At 36.4% G+C, this 23,830-nt stretch overlaps 1 protein-coding gene across 2 annotated transcripts in view; it reads left to right on the top strand.

The window, feature by feature from the left end:
• PDS5A (PDS5 cohesin associated factor A) overlaps nucleotides 1–15,966 on the top strand; it is a 147,328-nt gene extending 131,362 nt beyond the window's left edge. For both annotated transcript variants that reach the window (XM_027836150.1, XM_027836151.1), the window contains exons 32-33: nucleotides 2,461–2,816; nucleotides 14,559–15,966. In XM_027836150.1, the coding sequence (XP_027691951.1) occupies nucleotides 2,461–2,816; nucleotides 14,559–14,562 (360 nt within the window). In that variant the 3' untranslated portion in view covers nucleotides 14,563–15,966. The remainder of the gene's footprint in view (nucleotides 1–2,460; nucleotides 2,817–14,558) is intronic.
• The last annotated feature ends 7,864 nt before the right edge of the window (nucleotides 15,967–23,830 follow it).

Raw genomic sequence — 23,830 nt, 5'->3', positions numbered from 1 at the left:
ACATGAAGAGTAAATGACCTATTTTTAGCAGTCATAAGAATACATTGCAGCTCCTGCTTCTTTGAATTCATTTTATGCATAGTAGAAAAATTTTCAGCCCTTCATTTTTATTCTGTAATAAAAAGGAATAATCAAAATCTATTAAGCACAGTTATATATTAACAAAACCAAGAATCCAAAAGAAATAGCCAAATACCTTCAAAAATACCCAAAGTGACAGAAGACCAAATAGAGATCTTAAATTAACCATTCTCAGAAAAGGAAATAGAACTAATTGTAAAAGAACTACCAAAAAAAAGTGAATTCTAATGGATTCATAGGAGAATTCTATCAAAGAACAGTTGGTATTCATACTGTACAAATTATTCGTAAATTGAGAAAGAGAAAGCATCCTTCCAAATCCTTTTGTAAGATATAGACCTAACACCTAAACCAAGGAAAGATAAAACACCAACCAATGTCATTAGTGAATATCAATTCAAATTTTTAACAAAATACTGTCAAACTAACTTGATATAGTTTGCACTTGGAATCAGTGCCAGCTGAGTTTGAAATATTTCTGATCTACTTACTAGCCATGTGACCAAGCATGCCACTTAAACTCAGAGCCTCGGTTTTCTCATTTACAAAATGGGGATAATAAAAATATAATTTTGGAGTTTTTTTTTTAACAGCCCTGCATTTTAAGATTGTTGTGAGAATGCCATATGAAATACACTTTGCAGTCCTTAAAGCATGGGTAGTCTAGTTCTACTATAGCACTTTTCCATTTCAGAGATAATGAAACCAAGATTCATTGATTGGCTCTAGCCTCGGACATCTGTATTTTAAGTACTCTTGCCCTAAAGAATGCCCTCTGACTTGTGAATTTCAGAATTTTGAATCCTGCAGTTTTGGAGAGGAAAATCAACTATTTGGAGAATATAAAATTAATATAAAGTTCTAATAGCTCTTATCTATAAAACTGGGGCATTACTGAAATTTTGTATTTTATACTTTGGAGTTTTTTTAATAGATTTGAAAAGCATTATTCAGAAAGTCTACCTTGACAAAGACTTTTTAAACCATTTTCATAAAAAAAAAAGTTTCCATTTATTTTATTATTCAAACCACCAGCATAAATTTAAAATTCAAAAAAAGTTATGCACTTCAGTGGGAAAATAGGATTCAACTTACATATAACACCTCAGAATACAGCTTTAATGTAAAATTCTGTATCACTTGCTTCCCATATAATAATCCTCTCCCTGAAAAAAAATACTGGACTAGAAATCACATCTAAGTTGTAGTCCTGAGTATGCCATTAACCAGACAAACCACTTATGTAAAATGAGTAGATCAGAATTATTTAAGCCCTAGAGACTGATGATGATTCGTCGTCTTTCAGCTACAGAATTCTGTAATTGTAAAAATAACATTATATCTTGCTTTTTATATGTTATAAGTATTCCTCTTCAATTGTTTGTAAGCAAAATTTTATAAATTGGATATTTTTTAATTTACCTGATTTTTAAATTTTATAAATATTATATTTTTGATTTATCTTCATTTCCTATTGACATTTAGTTTACTATTGTTTCTAATCATGCTTTTGAGTGCTGTATATCTACCTACAATGCTGTGTCACTGTTTTTAACAACCGTTTAAATGAATTACTGAATTTTCATGTTTAAATGACTCTCATGGTGACTCTTATAAAATTATGATTCAATTACCTTCTTAATTTATCAGTTTTTAAACTGAATTTTTTTACTGGCAAATCTTTGAGCAGAACACATAGACATAGAAAACAACTCATCTATTTATTACGTTTCAGTTCATGGATGAAATAGTAAAGTAGTTGGCTGTATGCATTGCACATATGCCACCTGTACAGGAATTGACAAAGTCCAGATTCATAGATGGAACACTTTCAAAAGGGTCTGGTGTATGTGGTGTGAGGAATCTTCTAGAGCTCATCAGCAACATTTTCAATGTGCTATATGTTTTGTATTGTTGGGTTTTTGAGTTTTTTTGTAATCTTACCATTTTCAGTCAGTGCTAAATAATTGATCATGTTTTTGAGAGTGAATGGGGTACCTGACAGCACAATGATATACCGGTAATTTTCAGCTATAATTATCTTAATTGGTCTGATATTGGCATCAATCATCTTTTATCTTTTCAGAACCAGGGTCTATAAGATTTAATAAATTCTATTCTTAGATAATAAGATATATGTTATCTTAAAGATATGTTATACCTGAGGAAAAAAGTCAGTAGATTTTACTTGGAATACATTTCCACTGCACTTAGGATTCCTAGTGCAGGGTAGTCATTTTTATGGAAAAGTGTGATTTTCCATTTCTTTTTCCTGCCTACCAATCCCCACTATTTCTTCACTTTTCAATAGCTTTCAGATATGGATGATTACTATGTGATGAACATATATGTCACTGGATTTTATTTGGACTCTTGTAGGAGATTAACTCTGATCAGGCTACTCAGGGCAACATTAGCACTGACCGAGGAAAGAAGAGGACAGCAACAGCATCTGGAGCAGAGAATATCCAGCAGAAAACTGAAGAGAAGAAGGCAGATGAGACAGGACCACCCGTCCCTCCCAAGGCCAGACGAGGACGTCGGCCCAAGTCTGAATCTCAGGGCAGTGCAACAAAAAATGAGGAAACCAATAAATCTTCTGGGAGGGGAAGAAAGAGGGCCGCAGTTGGTCAGGAGAGCCCAGGGGGGCTGGAGGCAGGCAACGCCAAAGCACCCAAACTACAGGATGTAGCCAAAAAAGCAGCACCAGCAGAGAGGCAAATTGATTTACAAAGGTAAAATAAAGTAGCTTCTCTCCAAACCTTGAATTGTAAAAACGTATTTTTAAAAAATATTTTAGTATTCTAAAGTTGTTAGCACATACACTTCAACCTGTGAATAACTCCTTTGATGTGGTACTTTTATAGAAGAAATAGAAAAAGAAAAAACTCAGAAAACAACCAACTTCTTTCTGTATTTTTGTGTTTTTATCCCATTGACAATTAAGTTCAGTACTAAACATTATATGCAAAAAAGTTTACCTAAAGTACATTAAGGCATTTTAAAACTATTCACACATTCTGCAGTAGTTTTTAGCTTTCTCACTGAAAATTTATGGAAACTGTGGTATTGAGAGATTTTAAAGTGAGTATACTTGAAAATATGTACAAATAGAATCCCATTTTAAATTTAATTATTTATACAGAATTTATTGAGGTTCAAATAACTAAGCATTTATTAAACTCATATTCTCACCTGTGGTTCCAAGAAGCTGTAGCATATGCAGTAGCCATACCCCAGAAAAATCGTTTCCGAAAACGAGCTAAACCAGGTTGAGTGTAACCAACAGGCCTGAAAGCCATTGGTGAGTTTAGGGGATGTCGACCCTAAGCATGTGAAGACTTCCCCCAGCAGAATGGACGGATGAGAACAGTTTGTTCCAGCAGCCATGGAAGCAGCTGAAGCCTGTGGTATGGAACACTTAGAGCTTGGTCAGACATTCAGGACACCCATCCAGGTCATCCACTGCATCCCAGGCAACCAGTTGTCTTCTCAAAACTGCCTCACTTAAATTCACTCATAAAATAAGTCCCGACATCACCCTTGTGATGTCATTGGTCCCCTTTGAAAAAAAATGACCAAGGGGCAGCTAGGTGGCGCAGTGGATAGAGTTGGGGGGGGAGGGGAGGGAGGCAATGTGTACACACCACTAAGTCTATCATTAGCGCAGAGATCACGAAGGGGGAGGAGGTGGCCCATGTGGTTAAAGACTGAGAAAAGACTCTGATTGAGCAAGCACAGTCATCAGCCTCCTAAGAACAGTGTCAGTGAAGGCAGATTGCAAGAGGTGAGAAGTGAGTGAGAGGAGGACACTTGGAGTCGAGGAGAGAGGCCTGTCCATAGTTGTTTGGCTGCTTGAAAGTGAGAACAGAAAGGATTACAGCCAAAGGATCCCTGGGCAGATTTATAGGTGGCTGAGAAGTAAAATTTTTTGGTTATAAAGAGTAGATTTAGGAAGAGCAAGTCACAGAGAATAAGTTGTGTGGAGATGAAGTTCTGAGTTGCAGATCATAGGGGTGCAATAGCCCACGTTTCCCTACATCACTACACGTTTTAAGTCCCTGTTGCCTTCAACAGTGCTGTGATTGTGTCTGTGTATAGCTAAGGTGGACTGGAAGTACAGGCCTCGGGAGCAGATGAAGTGGGAGGCCACTGCATTGAAGGGCCATCAACATGCACATTCAATTTTGTGAGGAGAATTAGGGCGGGGATTGGGATGGAAAGGGAAACTGCCCCTAGGATCTCACTCGTGTGATGTCCCAGAGGTGATGGCAGCATGGAGAGGGCAGAGGCTCGGGGGCTGGGAGTGAACTACATGCTACAGAGGGGCAGGAGGGAGGGTGACTTTTGCGAAATGACAAGAGCAATTTGAGGGAACTTGTGAATTAAAGGAAGTTTGGTGACCAAACCAGGACTCCAGAGGACATGATAAAACTAGAGCCGTGTATGGTGGGTGAGATTAGCGAGAGTAGGAGATAACAAGGAATAGTAGGAGAAGGATGAAGGGAAAGGGTTTTGCCCAGGCTATCAGGAACCCTGTTGGAAAAAACTACCGATTTCTGCAGCATACAGGAGGGACAGATTGTTTGGAGGTAAAAAGGATATAAATTTTCAGTTCTTCCTGTTCTCAGTTTCCTAGTTAGTAACTGTTATTTCTTGGTTTTGCACATTACTTTAGTCTTCACCCTACCACAGTGAGCCTTTTCATTCCCAAAAGAAAGCCCACCTTGATAATAGATTGCCTCCTCTGTCATTCTCACTCATTCTTTTCAATCTCTCCCTCTCTACTGGTTCATTCCCTACTGCCTACAAACATGTCTGTATCTTCCCCCATCCCAAAAAACTCTCACTCAGTCCATCTGTTTCCCACCTCTGCTGTCATCCTCTATCTCCTTGACCCTTTGTGGCTAAACTCCTTGAAAAGCCCATCTGCATTAGGTGCCTGACAATCTGACTTCTGACTTCATTATTCCACTGAAACTGCTCCCTCCAAAGTTACTAATGATTTCTTATTTCCCAAATATTCTCCTCAATTTCTCTGCAGTCTTTAATGCTGTTAATTACTCTCCTCACCTTAATAATCTCTTCTCTCTAGGTTATTGCAATATTACTCTCTCCTAGTTCTCCTATCCATCTGATTGATCTTCTTTATTTCCTTTCCTGGATCCTCATCCAGATCTCTCCCTCTAATTATATGGGTGTCTCACAGGGTTCTTGTGTCCTTAATTCCCTTCTCTTCTCCTTTATTCTACTTCACTGTGTGATCTCATCAGCTACATGGATTTTAATTACCATCACTATGATGATGATTCTCACGTTTACCTTTCCTGCCTGAGTCTCTTTGACTTCCATTCTCCAGTCTCCTGTAGAGGGGAAGACCGTCCTCTCAATCCCTCAGGCTCAAAATCTCGGAGTCATCCTGGACTTCTCACTATCTCTCACACCCCACATCCAAGCTGTTGCCAAGGCCTGTCGATTTCACATTTGAAACATCTCTGGAAAGTACCCCCTTCTCTCCAATGCTTCCACATCACCCTGGTGTAGACCCTCATCACCTCATGCCTTGATTATTGCAATAGGCTTCTGGTGAGTCTACTTACCTCAAGTGTCTCCCATTTCATTCCATCCTCCATTCAGTCCCTAAAGTGATTTTCCTAAGAGGCAGGTCTGACCATTTTACCACCCTACTCAATAAACTCCAGTGGCTTCCTGTTACCTCCAGGATCAAATATAACACCTCTTGGCCTTCAGAGCCCTTTATGACCTAACCCTCTCCTACCTTTCTAGTCTTACTTAAACCTTACTCCCTGCCAAGTATTATTCCATCCAGGCACACAAGGGGCGGGCTTTTTCTTCTGGCTATTTCGCAAACAAGACACTGCATCTCTTGGCTCTGGACATTTTCTCTGGCTGTACTTCATCCCAGGAATGCTCTCCCTTCTCTTCCTACTGACTTTCCTGGCTTCCTTTAAGTCCCAACTAAAATCCCAACTGCTACAGGAAACCTTCCCCAATCCCTATTAATTCTAGTCCCTTCTCTCAAGCATTCCCAATTTTTCCTGTATATAGCTTGTTTGTACATATTTGTTTATTGTCTCCCCCATTAGATTGTGAGCTCCTTGAGGGCAGGAACTGACTTTTGCCTCTTTTTTGTATTCCTGGCACTTAGCACAGTATCTGGCACATACATAGTAGGTACTTAATAAATATCGATTGATTGATTGACTAATTGATTGTCCTAGATGTATTTAAACTGAATAAGATTAGAAACAGCTCTGACAACAATCAAGAATATGAAGACCTACCTTCTTGGTAGAAGATAGACACATAGATATTGATACAGACATAGCTAAATAGAGAGATGCATGGATGTGAAATCTACTTTCTGACATGATTCTGAGAGCATTGAACCCACTGGGAACTACTCCTCAATTGGGAAAATTTATTTGATTTTCACCTAAATTTGAAACAGCATATTTTTGTGCCATCTCCTTACCTGTACTTCTCACTGAACAAACCAGCATTAAAATGGTTGGTCCCCATATCCAATACACATATTTCCTGTAATTCATTTATGTTCAGAAATACCCATTATATTTCTCACTATAGAGGTAGGGAACATCTTAATTTTTTTTTGTTGAGGCAGCTGGTTGGCCCAGTGGATAGAGGTCTAGCCTTGGAGTCAGGAGGACCTGAGTTCAAATCCAGCCTCAGATACTTGACACTTACTAGCTGTGTGACCCTAAGCAAGTCACATAACCCCAATTACCTCACCAAAAGACAAAAACAAAAATTTTTTTTGTTTATATTATTGATATTTTTATTATTGACATGGCCGAGTGACTTAACTATGCTCAAAATATAAGCTGGCTCTTCCCTAGAATAGAAGGGGCTTAATGAATGGCTTTCTACTGAAATGTTCCTTAAATATGAAAACCAAAAAAAAGTACATCTGAAGAACCATATGGGAATCTTGATCCATGATTTTGAGGTTGAAGTGTATTAGAATATAACACAGAGGAGAAAAGGAAGAAGGAGCACTTTACACTTGGGAGTTAGAAAACAGCTTTTTACTGAAAAGAATGAAACTAGAGCAGGGGTTCTTAAGGTTGTTTTTCTGTGTGTCACGGACCCCTCTGGCAGTCTGGTGAAACCTGCGGACGCCTTTTAAGTATAAAATAAAATAAGATTATGAAGAAAACCAATTTTTTTGAATGATAATTTAAAAAAATTTTAACCAATTCGTGAAAAACCCTTGAATTAGAGTTTCTGAAGAAGACCCTGCATATCCTTTAAGGCATAAAGATGCTCTCAAGCTAAAAATCATCTGGTAAGAAGCAATAGAAAGGGCACTTCCTCATTGTAGGGGTAGGTGGTGACTCCCCACTGAATTACTCTGAAATCTATTAAGCTAAAAAGAAGTTGCAAAAAGGGGCCTTTTTTCCGTGGAGAGAGAACTTTCCAAGACTTGTCAAACCAGATACTATTGCCCATTTCTCATGATTCCCTTCAGGAAAAAAATGTTTCTGCCAGAAGGAATCAAAGAAAGCATTGGTAAACAATTACTAAACAATTTCTTGAGCAAGAAGGTAAAGACCTTATCACAAGCAAGAGAGAAAGGGAGATTTGGAAAATAAGCAACTGGCTTATTAATTATTATTTGCTTAAGCAAATTGAGTATGTGAGAACAAGATTCATATTTCTGTTATAGTAACATGTATGAATGACAGGTTCCCAGGTATATGGAGCATACCTATTAAGAATTTATTTGCCTAGTGTCTTGCAAATTCAGTGAAAAGGATCTGTACGAGCGAGTGGAAAAATACTGCACAATTGGCCAGGAGCATGTGTTATCCAAATTTATTTCAAAAAAAAAAAAGAAAGAAAGAGAAAGCAAGTGAGCTTGACTTCAATTTGTGCTTAAAAAATTTTTTTTAGGACATTACTTAATAATGGTTATTATTAATCTAGAAAATAGGGAATATCTAGAAAAGAAGCATTGTTGACAATGAACTAGCATGGTTTTTATCAAGAACAAGTCTTGTAAGATTAAACTCATTTCATTATTTAACCATATAATTAAACTATAAGTCCAAGGAAGTGCTTTTTACATATATACATACACATATTTTATTATATATATGTATGTATATATGTGTATGTTTGTGTGCTACAGAGAATATGGACATGCAGACTATATAAACCAGTGGTGGGGTTGACCAGACATGTTTGTAGGCAGCAAGACAATTTAAATCCTAGAATGGACAAATTATCCAGAAACAGAACTGTCTGTCTTAGGGAATTGGTGTAGATTTTTTCATTCAAAGGACAAATGTAGAGAGGATTCTTTTTGGGGTGTGGGGTAGATTAAATGACTTTTAAGGCCCTTTCTATCTCTAGGATTGTATGACTGAATTGTTTTAAGAAGTCAGTTAGCATCTATTAGGCAATCACTATGTATCAAGCTGTGTGCTAAGAGCTAGTGATACACATGTAAGGGAAAAGAGAAGTCCACAGTGTTTTTATTCTTAAAGGAGAAAACAACATATAAAAAGGGACCTGGAAAGGGCAGGACAGTGGTACCAGTACCTGGGCATAGTGGCTGAGTCAGCGATTGAAGGGCAACTAGTCTGGGCCTTTTACCCAAAGTGAGACTGCAGGGAAAACTCACCAATAGAAGAAGTGACCTACAAGAGCAAAGTCAGGAGGCAGCTGAGGCATGACGGCTGGCTAAGTTAGTATGACCAGGAATGGCAGTCTGGGCCATTCCTCAAAAGAAAATGGGAATGTTCCCACGAGCGTACCAAAAACCCATCTGGGACCACTAAATTAGATGTAGATGTTTAGTGTGTCATATGTGAGGGTATTACTGAAAGGTGAAGGCTGCAATTGGCTGAGGCAGGAGTTGGTAATTCAGTATTTCAGTACCCTAAAACTAGAGAAAATTACTGTATAAGTGACACTAACTTGAGAGAAATATTTAATCATGGAATCATATACTCATAAAGAATTTTGACTCCATTCAACAAAAATTAATTAAATTACCACTATGTATAAGATATTGCTAGGCAGGCACTAAGATAATAAGACAAAAATTAAAATAATTTCTGCCCCCAAGGAGTTTTTCCATCCTTCTTTTCCTAGGCAGAATTTAACCCTGAATCAATCACTCTGCACAAACTAATGCTGAAGATGACAGTGGTGGGATTTCACTAGCCTTTACCTTTCTTGTAGTCCATTGTCTCTCCTCCCCACTTCCCACTGCTTTCTCTTTGCTCTCCTTTTATTCGTCCCTTTGCTCATCACCACTTTGTATTAGCATATCCTCCAGTCGATATTTTATCACTAGCTTCCTTCCACTTAAGTCTGTATCTAGTCTCTTTATGACCCTGGTACCTAAGAAGCCTACAAAAGGTGATCTTCCCAGAACTAAAGGCAGGTCCAGTTCTATTCCTTGCCATGTCTAGGCTAAAAGAGTTTGTTGGTTTTTTTTTGTTTGTTGGTTTGTTTGTTTGTTTTTTAAAGATCCTTTCTGGGGAAGCTAAGTGGTGCAGTGGATAGAGCACTGTCCCTGGAATCAGGAGGACCCGAGTTCAAATACGGCCTCAGACACATAACACTTATTAGCTGTGTGACTCTGGGCAAATCACTTAACACCAATTGCCTTGCGCGCCCCCCCCCCCCCAAAAAAAAAATCCTTTAAGTTTTTTGCTTATGACAGAGGTGTCCAAAATATGATGGCCGCAAGATCATGATCTCCTGAAGTTTAAAAGCCTGGCACCCACATTTCTGTAGTCTTCACCTCCCAAAATCTATCCCTTCCATTTCCTCATTCCCTTACATGATCCTGACACTTTTTCAGTTAATCCGTTTTCCAAATAAATGTCTTTTAGCTTCAATTAAACCATCTGTTTCCCATAGCCTCCATTCAATCAATACCTCTTTCCTTCAGCGCACTTCCCCTACTGCTCAGTCTCTTTTCTGAACTTACCTGTATTTATTAGAAACTGACATTCATTTGAATAATTAATTGCCTAAGTCCTTTTCTTTTTTTCAAGGCACTTGGATTAAAAATACCATTGAACCACAATCATCCACAACCTTTCAGGACTTTATACCAAAAAATATAAAGAATCAATCAACCACTCAAGTGCATGTTAACGGTTTACTAATGTCTCTGTAAATATTAAATCATATAAGTATAATTCTACCATTATTATATAAATAGCATGCCAAATATGTATATTCAGTAAAGTCATTGAGTTTTTAATGCATAGGGACAACTAAGAACATTTCATGTTCAGGATTGTCTAGTCCAGTAGAATGGGATGTATCCCCATCAGTAGTCTAGAGGATGTTGTTACACCGGTCTGTTCTATCTGATGGAATTCACTTCAGTCAAATACTGTTTTCATTGCTTCTGTATTAAGATCCTGGATCTTTTTTCTGGTATATACACTACCCTGCCTGGCAGTCTACATTCTTAGAAGAACAGCTCTGCATTTGTCATGACTGAACTTAATCCTGTTTATTTCTGATTATTATAAAAATCTCATATTGGTACTTTTTTAATAGTATTTTATCTTTTCCCCAATTACATATAAAAACAATTTTGGCATTCTTTTTTTTTTTTAATTTTGAATTCCAAATTTTCTCCCTCTCTCCTGTCCCTCTTCCTGCCCTGAGATGCTAAGCATTTTCACATAGGTTATACACGTTCAAATATGCAAAACATATTACCATATTAGGCCTATTTTAAAAGACATAGACCCAAAGGGGGGGGGAACATGAAAAAAAAATAAAGTGAAAAATAGTATGCTTTGATCTGCATTCAGACTCCATTATTTCTTTCTCTGGAGGTGGATAACATTTTTTAGAATTGTCTTAGATTATTGGTCATTTGTTTTTTTTTTTTTTTAAACATCTCCTAGTGAATGCCCTTCCCTTTCCAGATGTAAGGTTAAGGAAAATACATCAATACATTGGCCATTTCTGGAAAATGGATTCCTCACCTATAACCTATCCACCTTTCTGTCAAGAGTCTGGAAGCATAGTGGTTCATCAGTCCTTTCCAGTTAATTGAAGCATTGATCAGGTTTCTGAGGTTTTCATTATGTACTTTCTTCCTATTTCTGTTGCCTTCACTCACTATTCATTATTAGTTCATACTGTTTTCCCAAATTTCTCTGAATTCATCATATTCATTATTTCTTATGGCATAATACCCCTTAAATTCATATACAGTTTCTTGAGCTATTCCCCCAAAAATGGACATCTCCCTTCCTTCAAGTCTTTCCTATGATAGAAAATGCTTCTGTATTTTTGCATCTGTTTTTGCCTCTTTGTGAACTGCATACGACATATGAATGACAGTGGTATCACTAGATCAAAAACTCCATACAGAGTAATGGCTTTTTAAAAATATTTTCAAATTGCTTGCAACTATTGATCATTTTACAACTTTACCAACAATGTGTGCTTTTCTTCCCATAATCTGCTTCAACATTTACCATTTTTGTCTTTGCTAATCCATTGTTGAATTTTTACATTTCTTTTGAAAACTGCCTGTTGCTATCCTTTGACCAGTTCTGTAGAATGCCTTTTCTTATATATCTGCATCAGTTCCCTATATATCTTAGTAGCTGACCTTTATCAAATTTTTACTGTTAATTTCTTAATTAACTTTTCTTATTCTAATTGTATTGATTTTGTTCTTGCTTTTACATTTGTAGTCAAAACTGCTTGTTCTTTTATGATCACCTCTAACCATTTTTTACAGTGATTATCTTTAAATTTTGAATTTTATTCTGTAAAACTGAATTTTGTATACCAAGAAAACTAAAAGCAGTATACATCAAAATATTGCCAGGTTTCTTAAATAATATTGAGCTGAAAACCAATCCCCCTAAATGTACCACCTAACATTCTCGGCAACAATTTCAGCATGGCTTTCTTTACAGTTAATCAGTCATTGGTAGTACAGATTCTTATGCTAAAACATATATAAAGAAAATTACTCTGGTACTTAAAATCTAATCCCATGTTTATTATCTCCTTATGCATATAGTAGGATGAGGATGACATAATGCTATGAGAAATCTCAAAAGGATCATTTTCACCTGATGGGTGGTTTGTTTTTGGGGGATGGGAGTTGGTGGCATGGAGAGGTAAGGAAGAGGTAATCAGGATCTGTTTTCTTGGAGGAGAGGGTAACTTGGAAAAATGGAAAGTATGTTCAGAGATAGGGAAGGGGAAAAGTCCATTCTGCATGAGACAAGACTCCAAGGTGTGTAAACATGTAATGGGAAGGAATCTGAAAGGTACTTCTCTCTCAACATCTCTCCCTTCAGCTCACCCAAAGCAGTTACTTACACATGATCCTTTTGTGGAAAACTGACTTTGCGTCATGTGTACTAGTCATTCAAAATGACATTTCCAACAAATTCTCTCCCCTTCCCTCCATCCCCCAAAATACCTATTTTATTTTACACTAGTATATACTTTTTACAATGGTTCAGTGTAGGGGTTCAGGTAGGGGGGCCATATGTGGTCCTCTAGGTCCTCAACTGCGGCCCTTTGTCAGACAAATTGTTCTGTGAAGTGTAGCTTTAAGGCCACAGGTTCCCCACCCCTGGTTCAGTGTATCCTTTGGTGTGATTTTTCCTTTATTTTGGGGCAAAAACTCTTCCCTGAAAAAAATAGTCAGTAAAAAGTTATAAAAAAAAATGTTAATATAATCATAAGCATTAAAAAACTCTTCAGCTCCCATAATTTTGTTTCTATAAAACAATCTAGACATTTTCCAAATTTTGGATCATTATGTTTTGCAAGTGTTTAGTTTGGGAAAGCTGTCTTAGGATCTTGGAATTCTGACCCTCTGTTCATGAATATGGAATTCAGCCTCAGTTTCCAGTCTTGTAAAATGTGGATTATAACATACTTACAAGGTTCTGTGAAAATCAAAAGGGATATCTATATAATGCTTTGCAAACCTAAAAGTACTCTGTAAGTTTTGAACCCCCAGGAATGGAGATGTAAGTGCCCATTAACTGTACAGGAATAAATGGGATCTAATCCTTATTTATAATTAAAACTGAGTCCAGGAAAGGATCAAAGATCTTAACAAAAAAAGGATTTCCTCCAGATCTTTTGGGTTATTTTATTACTGAAAACAGTACCTAGGATTTCAATTGGAAAGAAATTTAGCAGTTATCTATTTCAATCCTCCTCCCCTACCCCTTCATTTTACAGATGAAGGCTGTAAGGATGTAAAGCATAAGAGGTAAAATGACCTGCCCAAAGTAGTAACAATAACAGAATGAGGATTGGAAGCCAGGTCCTCTGACACCCCATGCTGCAAGACTGTTTTTCACACTGTCTCCCATAGTGTAAATCATTTGAACTATTCAGATTTGTGTTCTTTCCGAAAATAACACGTATCATAGTTTTGTTATTATAGTTCTAAGTCTGTGTTCGCAGATATTTTAAGTGATAAATTCTCAAATGTTATTCTGATTCTTTCAACAAGGATCTTATGTCACAATAATGTAAAATCTTTCAGAAGCCAAGTACTGGAAAGTGATGGAGATTCACTTTGGGACGTAGAGTCAAGTCCAGGAAATTCTCCCAGGGACCTGAATCATTTAAAAAGTCTGTGAAAGCAAGCCAGGAAGATACTGAGGATACAGAACTAGCAAAGGGAGGCTTCATTAAGGTGCAGCAGGCAGCTTCTATAGGACTGTGATGCAAATATTTATTCTGTTACAGTATAAGAATGATGTTTAACCATGATAAGTACCCATAAATAATTAGTACAATTTTCCTTGTGTTTTAATATCATGAAATTGTGTTATCTTGCATTCTAAACTTAAGAGGTCACATTTTGATTTCTTGTTTAAAACTAAAGTATAACCATCTTGTTTGAGACATTGTACTGTCACTTTTCTCCTACACTAATAATAACATAAAAGAAAATTACAACTTCTTTGAATGAAGAGCACTTTTCCCTAATGCCTGGTTGGGATATATAAAGATTAAGTATTATTGTTACTAAGTCGCTAAAGAACAAAACTTATTCAACTTTTTTTTTTCAGTTTCAAAAAAGATTTTAAAACAAAGTAATGATAAGTTCAAAATGAAAATTCATTGGCAACCCTTTTGAATGAGGATTCCCTTTTTAACATCAAAATAGATCATAACTACCTCCACACTGGTAGTTGCATTATTAGAGCTTTTCACTGAGAAAAAATGACAAGAAGCCAGTATGAATCCAGTAGTACTTTGAAATGAATTTGTATTTTTATTAAGTCCAACAGCATCTACCTTTGTTTCAAAAAGAATAAAGCATATATGTGTATTAGTCTCCAAAAGAAGGTATATTTGCTTGTCTGTGAAATCCCATATTGAATTCTATTAGTGTCACAGCCTAATGATTGCCAACTGTCTATTCTAATAGTAACTTTTTTCCTCTCTATAAGGTAAAAAGAAGCCTCACTCGAAAAGGGAGGAAATGACGGCCAAATAAGGACAGGCTCAACCTTCTTCAAAAACTAGAATTCAAAATGTACATGTACAGAAACTGAGATTACTTCAAAACACCCAATTTCTGCCTTGAAAACTGAAAAACTATTACTTCCCTTTCATATGACACCAGTCCTTGAATGGAAATGTAAAGCAGAAACTCTTGAGAGAGGCTAAAAGCAACTGTACTTATTTTCCCCTGAGACTTTTTTTATGAGAAGTCAATAATTAAGCAAATTGCTTAACACTTGGTTCCAGTTCCTGCATATCTGGAGTTTAAAGTGCATCACACCGTTCTTTTCCATGCTGCATCTTTTTTTTTTTAAAGAAAGTCACAGGATGTCCTTACACTGACACAGAAAATTCATAATTCTAGAGCCAGGAATGCCCATGTTACACAAGAGAAATAGAAGCCTACTGAATTAATTTTAAGGAGAAAAAGAGATTGGAACAAGTACTTCTTGGCTTTTCCTTTTGAAGACTTTTATGTATAATTCTTTCCGCCTGCCTACTTTTCTGCAAAAATAAGATGTACAGATTTCATTTCCCTGCTATGAAAAGTCATGTGGTGGCAATTTTATAAATGTTGCTTTCTGATTTTTATCAGAGTGAAAAAATAATTAAAATTATTGGTTTGCAAGTAAACATTTCATTTTTTAATTTTCCCCCACTTTAGTTTAATATAATTTGCAATAAATGTACATATTGTTGTTTGTTTTATAAAGCATATCACTTTAAAAGTTTTTTATTCCAGTGGCTATTATGTTGGAATATTGGAAATTTTAAAGGAGTAAAGGCAGTTCAGGATTTGGTTTTGTAATGTGCATCACCAGATTTTTATTATTGATGTAAAAAAGTCAATTTTTAAAAATAGATGGACTTTGGCAGCTTCATAAGGAAAATTGGAAATGTTTAGAATTGCACTCAGTTTTAAGCATTGCGATAAATGAAAGAATGTCTGTTTTGCATTTTGTTTCCCAGTATGAACTCATTTTTTTTTTAAATTTTAGAAGACTGTTGCACCAATATTATGTTTCCTGGCATTGTTCAGCAAGGGTAAAAGTGTACACTTTATGTACACATGATCATATTTAAGTTGGTTGCATAAAATAAATGCTTCTAGGTGTCATAATAGTCCTTGCTTAATCTGTCAGTATGTTTTCTCGTCTTAAATGGAGTTTTCTTATGTGCAGAGGCTAAATGGATTCAGAATTGGATGGCATAATTACAGTCAACTCTCTGTTATCCGTGGTAATGGAGGGTAAGAGTGGTGAATTCAAGAAGTACTTCTTTGATTCAACGCAGTGATGTGTCTGACCTGGAAATGCATGAAAAAAAAAAAAAGCAAGCAAGCAAGCATCCTCTCAAGATCCAAGGAACTTCCGTATACAACTTCCCCTGCACAGAATTCTCCTGTTTCTTACTAGAGGTTCATTTCCTTAGCAGTCAGTAAACAATTATTAAACGCCTACTACGTGCCAGGAGTTGTAGTAATATCAGCTTAGCACGAGCCTCAACTTTGAACTGGACTTGCACCATGTGCCTATACTTGGTTAGGGGCAGTAATTAAAGTAAACAAGTGATAATGAATTGTTTCAACAAAGAATTACCACCTGCTTTGCTCAATCATGTTAACAAAAATTTGAAAGCAAGTTTTTATGTTAGGCAAGTATCTACCAAGAGCACCTCTCAGGGTAATCCAGAGTTGGCTGTATATTAATGTATATGGAAGGTATAAATAATTCAGTTGTTTATAAAATGGAGAAATACTAATAATAGAAAAAAATGATTCTGGGAGAATGTAAGATTGGCCCTACCACTTTTTACTGCCTTCTCTTTTATTGCCTTGTAATACAAATCAGAAATGAAGCTCAGACTTGGTCCCTAGACCCCATGGGGCAGGAGGAAAGAACAATAACTATGCAGAAGTACATGACAGTGACTTTAGGCAACCCATGAAAATGAAACTCCCTAGTCAGGGAGTTTTTCAGGTTCTCTTAGTTTTAGACAAGTTAACTAATTTCAGCACCCTCCAGCCCTTAAGGAGAGGAGGACGAGAACCTTTTTTTCCCTGGAACTCAACCCTTGCTATTGAAGACGAAAAAGCAACTGATAACAGGGAACCATGTCAAATATAGGGGGGAAATTGCCTCATCGATTTAAAGCAATTTGAATTCTTGCAGGGGGAAAAAGGTGAGCAGAGAACTCTATATAAATTATAGATTGAGTGGAAAGAACTGGCAGGACTGTGCACCTGATTTAATTAAGGCATCCAAATGTTTAGCACAAAGGGAAGTAAATAAGAATAGGAAAATGAGAGATTGGAAAAAGAGTAAGCTCTTTTGAATGCGAAAATACCTATCTGAACACAAATTTGGTTTCCTTTTAAACAATTCCTCTTAAACTGTTATTCACATCTCAAAGTTAAACAAAATGAAGAAATCCAGATTTGCAGTTAAGAGCTAATGTTAACCCTTTGTGTCTAGTTAAAGGATTCTTGTAATTTGTCTAATAATACAGCCAGAATTTTATACTCTTTGATACAAAGCGTGTATAGTAGTTTTACATATTCTTGTGCTGCACATGGGTTGGATTTTTAGAATTTTCTTTTTAAGAATGAAGCAGAACATTGTAATTTGTGTAAATGAAGAGTGTAATATCTACCATGAAACACTAAAACATGGATTGTTTCAAATAAAACCAAGAAATGCAGCATTATGTTGTAGTAGTGTTGACCCCTAACTGTTCCTGTATCTCTCACAAATGTTAAGAGGTAAGAAAATGTTTCAATCTATGCCACCATCAAACAGTATCCTTGAGTCCTTCAGTCAACTCTGTAAGCTAAGGGAAGCCTGAGGATGATTAGGATACATTGTTGTAAGGAAAGTGCTTTACAAATCTATACTGATGGGAGCTGCTATTATATGTAACCTGTCAGCATTCATGTAGTTTTCCTATTGATAGAAACAAATTCATATGAATAATTACTCAGAAGGCAGAGAGATCTCTTAAGAAATCCAGGAGAATGTGAGATTTGTCAGCCATAGCTACTCAATGTGGATAGTCAGCATTCACAATAGTTCTTTCAGAACCACTATGTGTATAAATTGCATTTTTCCCCAGCAGTCACTTTGTGACCACAAGCTACATGGATACGCTTGGATAGCAGGTCAACATTGATTCACCACCTGCAAGGAAAGGTAACAGCTAATTAAGACCAATGTAAATCTATGTTTATGTTCATCTTTAGTGCCCAGCCAGTGTTTGGAATACGGATTTTTCACTCCCTATTTTGTTACAGGTGATTTGAGAAGATTTGAATAATACCACAGGATCAAATATAAAAAAAATTGGAACCCTGTGATCTATCTCATCTAAGGTTTTTATCTGCTTTTTAAAAATCACCAGTGATTATTAAGCTAACAAATTCTACTTAATAGTTATTTTTCAGTAGCAGAACCTCAAAGGTCATTCTGAAGAAAAAATGACTCCTTTCCCAAGGATTAAAAGCTATCGGTCCCCTTTTACTCCTTGCAGGCAATTGGAGAGAGCATAAAATGCCCTCAGAAGTCAAAAGGACTACACATGCATTCAGGGACAATGGGGTGTAAGGATCTGAGGCAAACTTGTCTTAGTGCAAGTTTACAGTCACATCTTCATAACTTTTTATTTTATTTTTTATTTATTACAGTCAAATCTAATTATATTTGATATATATAGTTATAATATAACTATATAATATAATATATATATAGTTATAATCACCTACAGAAAGGCACAGGGAGATGATAGAGGGGAGGGCAGATTGGGGGAGGGGGTAATCAGAAGCAAACACTTCTAAGGAGGGACCGCTTCAAAGGAGAGAATAGAATGGGGGGTGGGATAGGATGAAGGGAAATATAGTTTTTCACAACATGACCACTATAGAAGTGTTTTACATAACCTTTACAATACCTGTTATACAATGTACAATACCTGTATAACCTTTATGGAATTGCTTGCCTTTTCAATGAGGTGGGGAGGGAGGAAGGGAGAAAATTTGGAACCCAAAGTTTTAACGTGTTTAAAAAAAAACTTTTCACATGCAAATGGGAAATAAATACAGGAAATGGGATATAGAAATCTATCCTGCCCTACAGGAAAATAGAAGTGGAAGGGGATAAGAGAAGGGGGGGAGAGACAGAAGTGAGGACAGATTAGGGGAAGGAGTATTCAGAATGTATGCCATCTTGGGTGGGGGAAGGAGATGATGGGGAGAAAATTTTGAACTCAAAATCTTGTGTAAGTGAATGTTGAAAACTAAAATAAATTTTTAATATTATTATAAGGCCTCATGTAAGAGTGACATTAAAGTTGTGCTTTAAAGGAATTTAGGGATTATGAGTTAGAAGTGTAGCATGTTCCAGAAATGGGGTAACATTTGTGCAAAGATACACATATGGAAGATGGCCAAGTGTGGGGGCAGTTTGACCGGACTGTGTGAGGACTATTGTGACATAAAACTCAAATGTCATATGGAAATCATGAGGATTTTGTAAGCTAGAGGCAAGTGGAATGCAAAGGAGATCCTAATATCAAATGTACAGGAGCACTAATGTTGAATTGGCTGGGGTTCCTCTAGGTTCCTCCTGCTAAATCACATCAGAGACCCAGGACACACTAATTAGCAAGTAGCTAAGCTACTACTAGAAACAAGGTCCCACTATAACATAAAGAAATTAGGATGAAATCAGTTTATGGAAGGCTTTTAATAGTTTAATGGTTTTAATTTGATTGCTTTAATTGATATTCTAATTATTGAGCATCAATTTAATCAAAACTAATAATTTGTGAGCAGGAAACATGAAGAGAGTAATATGTTAGGAAGATTAATCCAGCAGTGTGTAAGATTTTACAGTTGAGGAAACTGACAAACTCAATGATTTCAATGATTGTCCACACAGCTGCCTAGTTAAGTATCTGAGGCTGAATTTGAATTCAGGTCTTCCTGTCTCCAAGCCCAGGACTCTATCCACTGTGCTATCTAGTTGCCCTTTGGGGGAAGGAGGATTTCTCTGGTGGGGTCCACAGTGGTCCATCTTTGGCCCATTCAACATTTTTAGCCACTTATATACAAAGCACTAGATAACATGATTATCTACTTTACAGATGAATGACTTCACAAAGATGGAAGAGGGCAGGAAATCAAAAGAAGCAAAGGAGGAACAAGACATTTCCCAAAAAGTTTAAAAGAAAAAACAAATGCACTCCAACACAATGTAAGAATAGTATGAATTTAGAAGAACACCAAAATACTCATAGAAACACCATGAAGAAAACTAGGATTTGTTTAGGACACCAGAATACCAAGGTGAAATTAACAAAAATACCATCTGATAAAGAAAAATGGAATACAACTAAGAAATTCCAGGACAAGATGAAGAAACTGGAAATCCAAAACATTTTTGCCTAGCTCTCCCAGCACACCATATCTGTAATAACCTAGAAAATACCAAGAAAAAGGAACAGTGAATGGTTTTGCCAACTCAGGACAGCTTAGAAGATAGACCATAGATTAGGCGTGCAGTTTTGTGGCAATGACAGCTGTGGTAGGAAGCATACCAGGGACAGAAAGGGAATTCAGAGCTCTAAGGCAAAATCCCAAGTACCCATGAACTAGTGCCAGAAGGAGAAATGGGTACTGTTTCACAGCTCCGTCAATTATTCCCCAGATCCAGGACAGAAAGGATGGTTTCAAACAAACACAGGGGCCCTAATTGATTACCAAGCACAAAACAAATTCCAGAAACATATTTGTGTGGCTCTGAGACCAGAGCAGAACAGCAACTATGGTGCTCAGATTTCATAGAACCACGGAACAAAGTAGAAATTAAAAGACTTCACCAGTTACCTCTATAATCTCCAAAATGAATGGATCAGGAATATTGTAGCTAAAATCCAGAATGCACAATTAAAGGAGAAAATACTACAAGAAGCCAGAAAGAAAGAATTGAAATACCATAGAGTCACAGTCAGGCATAAAGTGATTGTGTAATCACACAAGATTTAGCAGCCACCACTATAAAAAAACAGCACTTGGAATAATATTTCTAGAAAGCAAAGGATCTAACATTACAACCAAAAATAATCTACCCAGCAAAACTCACAAAAATCCTACAAAAGTTAAAAAAAAAGCATTAAATGAAATTCAAGCATTCAAATTCAAATGAAAAGATGAGATAAACAAAATAAAAAATAAAAAATCTTGCATCCTTATATGAGGAAATGATACATTTAACCCTTCAGAACTTTGTCATCACCAGAGATCTTAGAGGAAATCTAATAAGGGAGCTTGTGTGTGATTTTATTATGTTTGGATGACCTTAAAAGAAAACTGGAAAAGTGGGGAGGAAGAATGCAGTGGACAAAAGGGGGAATGGAGAGAAAAGGGTAAATTTATCTCACATAATTAGGGCACACTAGGAAGAGTTTATACAGTAGTGGAAGTAGTCAGGGAGAACAAGCAGCACTTCAATCTCACTCTCATCTAAACTTGAGGAGGAAAGAATCCATATAAAAACACTGCTGGGTACATAAATTCATTTTACCCAATAGAAAAGTATAAGGGAAAGGGGATAAGAAAAAGGGGGAATAGAGTAGAGAATCATAGGGAGGGTATATTAAAAAGGGAAGTTGTCAGAAGCAATAAAGACTCAAAGAAGAGACAAGGAAATAAAGGATAAGTATAAGGGAAAGTGAACATTTTATTATTGTACTATAGACAAGGAATTAATATCAATACTGAACATATAGACACCAAATGTTCAGTATTGACATTAATTCCTTGTCTATGGTACAATAATAAAAATCTTCACTTTGCCTTATACTTATCCTTTTTTTTTAACAGGTGGGTAAGATAAATTTATGGGGGGGGGGGGGGGAGTGACCAAGACAGCAACAGCAGAAGCTTTGGGACCTCTTAGCCCAGAGATAGTAAAGGTGGGTCAGACAACTGGTGAGAATTCTAGATTACAGGGGATCCTTTGTTGGCACTGGGTATAGCTGGCACCAATTGGCAACTCTATTACCCGTACCCACTTCTGAGTCACAGTTCCAGGGTAGAGAGGCATTATGATCACTCACAAGGTAGCAGGGGCCCTAGTTACATTTCCAAGCAGAAAAAAAGCACTAGTATTTGTAGCCACAGAAAACCAGGAAAGCTGGTAACAGTTCCAGGGCCTCCAGGGAATCCGGGGCCCTTCCTGGGTTAAGAATAGAATAGGAGAGCAGTGACCAAACCTCTCTCAGGGTCACCCAACCTTGGAAACACTGGAAATACAGCACAAAAAAGCCTGAAGCTTGGAACAGTGCCTCACCATCTCCAGGTGAGCAAAGTCCAACTTTAACATAAAATTTAAAGTCAAGAAATAGGCTGAGAAAATGAGCAAACAAAAAAGAAACTTGACCATAAAAAGCTACTATGGTAGCAAGTAAAACCAAGATACAAACTCAGAGGGTAATAACAATGTGAAAACAGCTACAACAAAAACCTCAAAGAAAAATGTTAATTGGAACCAAACCCAACGAATTCCTGGAAGAGTAATAGAGGAAAAATTGGGAAAAAATGAGAGTAGGGCAAGAAAATATAAAAAGAAAATTAACAGCTTGGTTTAAAAAAAAGGCACCAAAAATGATAAAGAAAATGACACCTTAAAAAACAGAGTTGGCCTAATGATAAAAGCACAAAAGCTCACTGAAGAAAATAATTACTTAAAAATTAGGAATTGGAAAAGTAAAAGCTAATAAAAAAGTTAAAAGAATTTAAAAAAGAAAATAGAAGAAAATGTCAAGTATGTTGTTTGAAAAACAACTGACCTAGAAAATAGATCCAGGAGAAATCATTTAAGAATTATTGAACTAGGGGCAGCTAGGTGGGGCAGTGGATAGAGCACTGGCCCTGAAGTCAGGAGTACCTGAGTTTAAATCTGGCCTCAGACCAAACACTTGACACTTACTAGCTGTGTGACCCTGGGCAAGTCACTTAACCCCAATCGCCTCACCAAAAAAAAAAAAAAAATTACTGAACCACCTGAAAGCCATGATCAAAGAAAAAAAAAAGAGCCTAGACATCATCTTTGAAGAAATTATCAAGAAAAACTTACTTTTTCTTAAAATGACTAACTTTCATAGACTTAGCCCTTCTCAACAATACAAGGATCTAAGACATCTCCAAAAGTCTCATGATGGAAAATGCTATCCATATCCAAAGAAAGAACTATGGCATTTGAATGCAGATCGAAGCATACTATTTCCTCTTTTTCTTCTGTTTTGTTTTGTTTCCTCTTTCTTGCAGTTCCTCCTATTGGTCCTAATTCTTCCTTACAACACGTTATGTTTAATAGGAATGTATATGTATAGCATACATCAGATTGCTCGCCATCTTGGGGAAGGAGGGTGAGAAAAATTTAAAACTCAAAAGCTTATGGAAGTGATTGTTGATAAATCAAAATAAATAAAAAAACTTTAAAAGTAATATAAATTAATATGAAGTAATATAAAAATTTTATACCAAGTTTTTCTGATAAAAGGCTCATTTTTCAAATATATAGCCAACTGAGTCAAATATAGAGAAATAAGGACCATTCTGCAACTGACAACTGGTCAAAGGATACAAACAGGCAATTTGCAGAAAAAGAAATCAAAGTTATCTATAATCACATGAAAAAATGTTCTAAATCACTATTATAGGAATGTAAATTAAAAATTAAAAATGCCTTACAACTACCTATCAGAAATGACAACTGCTGGAGGGGAGAAGGGAGAATAGATACACAATTGTGAACTATTGTGAACTAGTCCAAACATTTGGGAGAATAATTTAGAACTACTGCCCAAAGGGCTATAAAACTGTGCATACCCTTTGAAAACCCAGCAATACCAGTAGTAGATCTGTATCCCAAAGAGATCAAAGAAAAAGGAAAAGGACCTACATGTACAAAAATATTTTTATCAGCTGTTTTTGTGAAGTTTAATTGGGAAATGATTGAATGGTATATGATTGTGATGATGTATTACTGTACTATAAGAAATGATGAGGAGGGGCAGCTACATGTTGCAATGGATACAGCTCTGGCCTTGGAGTCAGGAGGACCTGAGTTCAAATCCGGATTCATACACTGGACTCTTACTAGCTGTGTGACCCTGAACAAGTCACTTAACCCCAAATGCCTCACCAAAAAAAAAAAAAGAA

The sequence above is a fragment of the Vombatus ursinus genome, unplaced genomic scaffold, assembly GCF_900497805.2.
Source record: "Vombatus ursinus unplaced genomic scaffold, bare-nosed wombat genome assembly UNPS02014818.1, whole genome shotgun sequence".
NCBI lineage: Eukaryota > Metazoa > Chordata > Mammalia > Diprotodontia > Vombatidae > Vombatus > Vombatus ursinus.
Note: the sequence above shows the minus strand (reverse complement) of the source record. Positions and strands in the feature narration are given on the sequence as shown.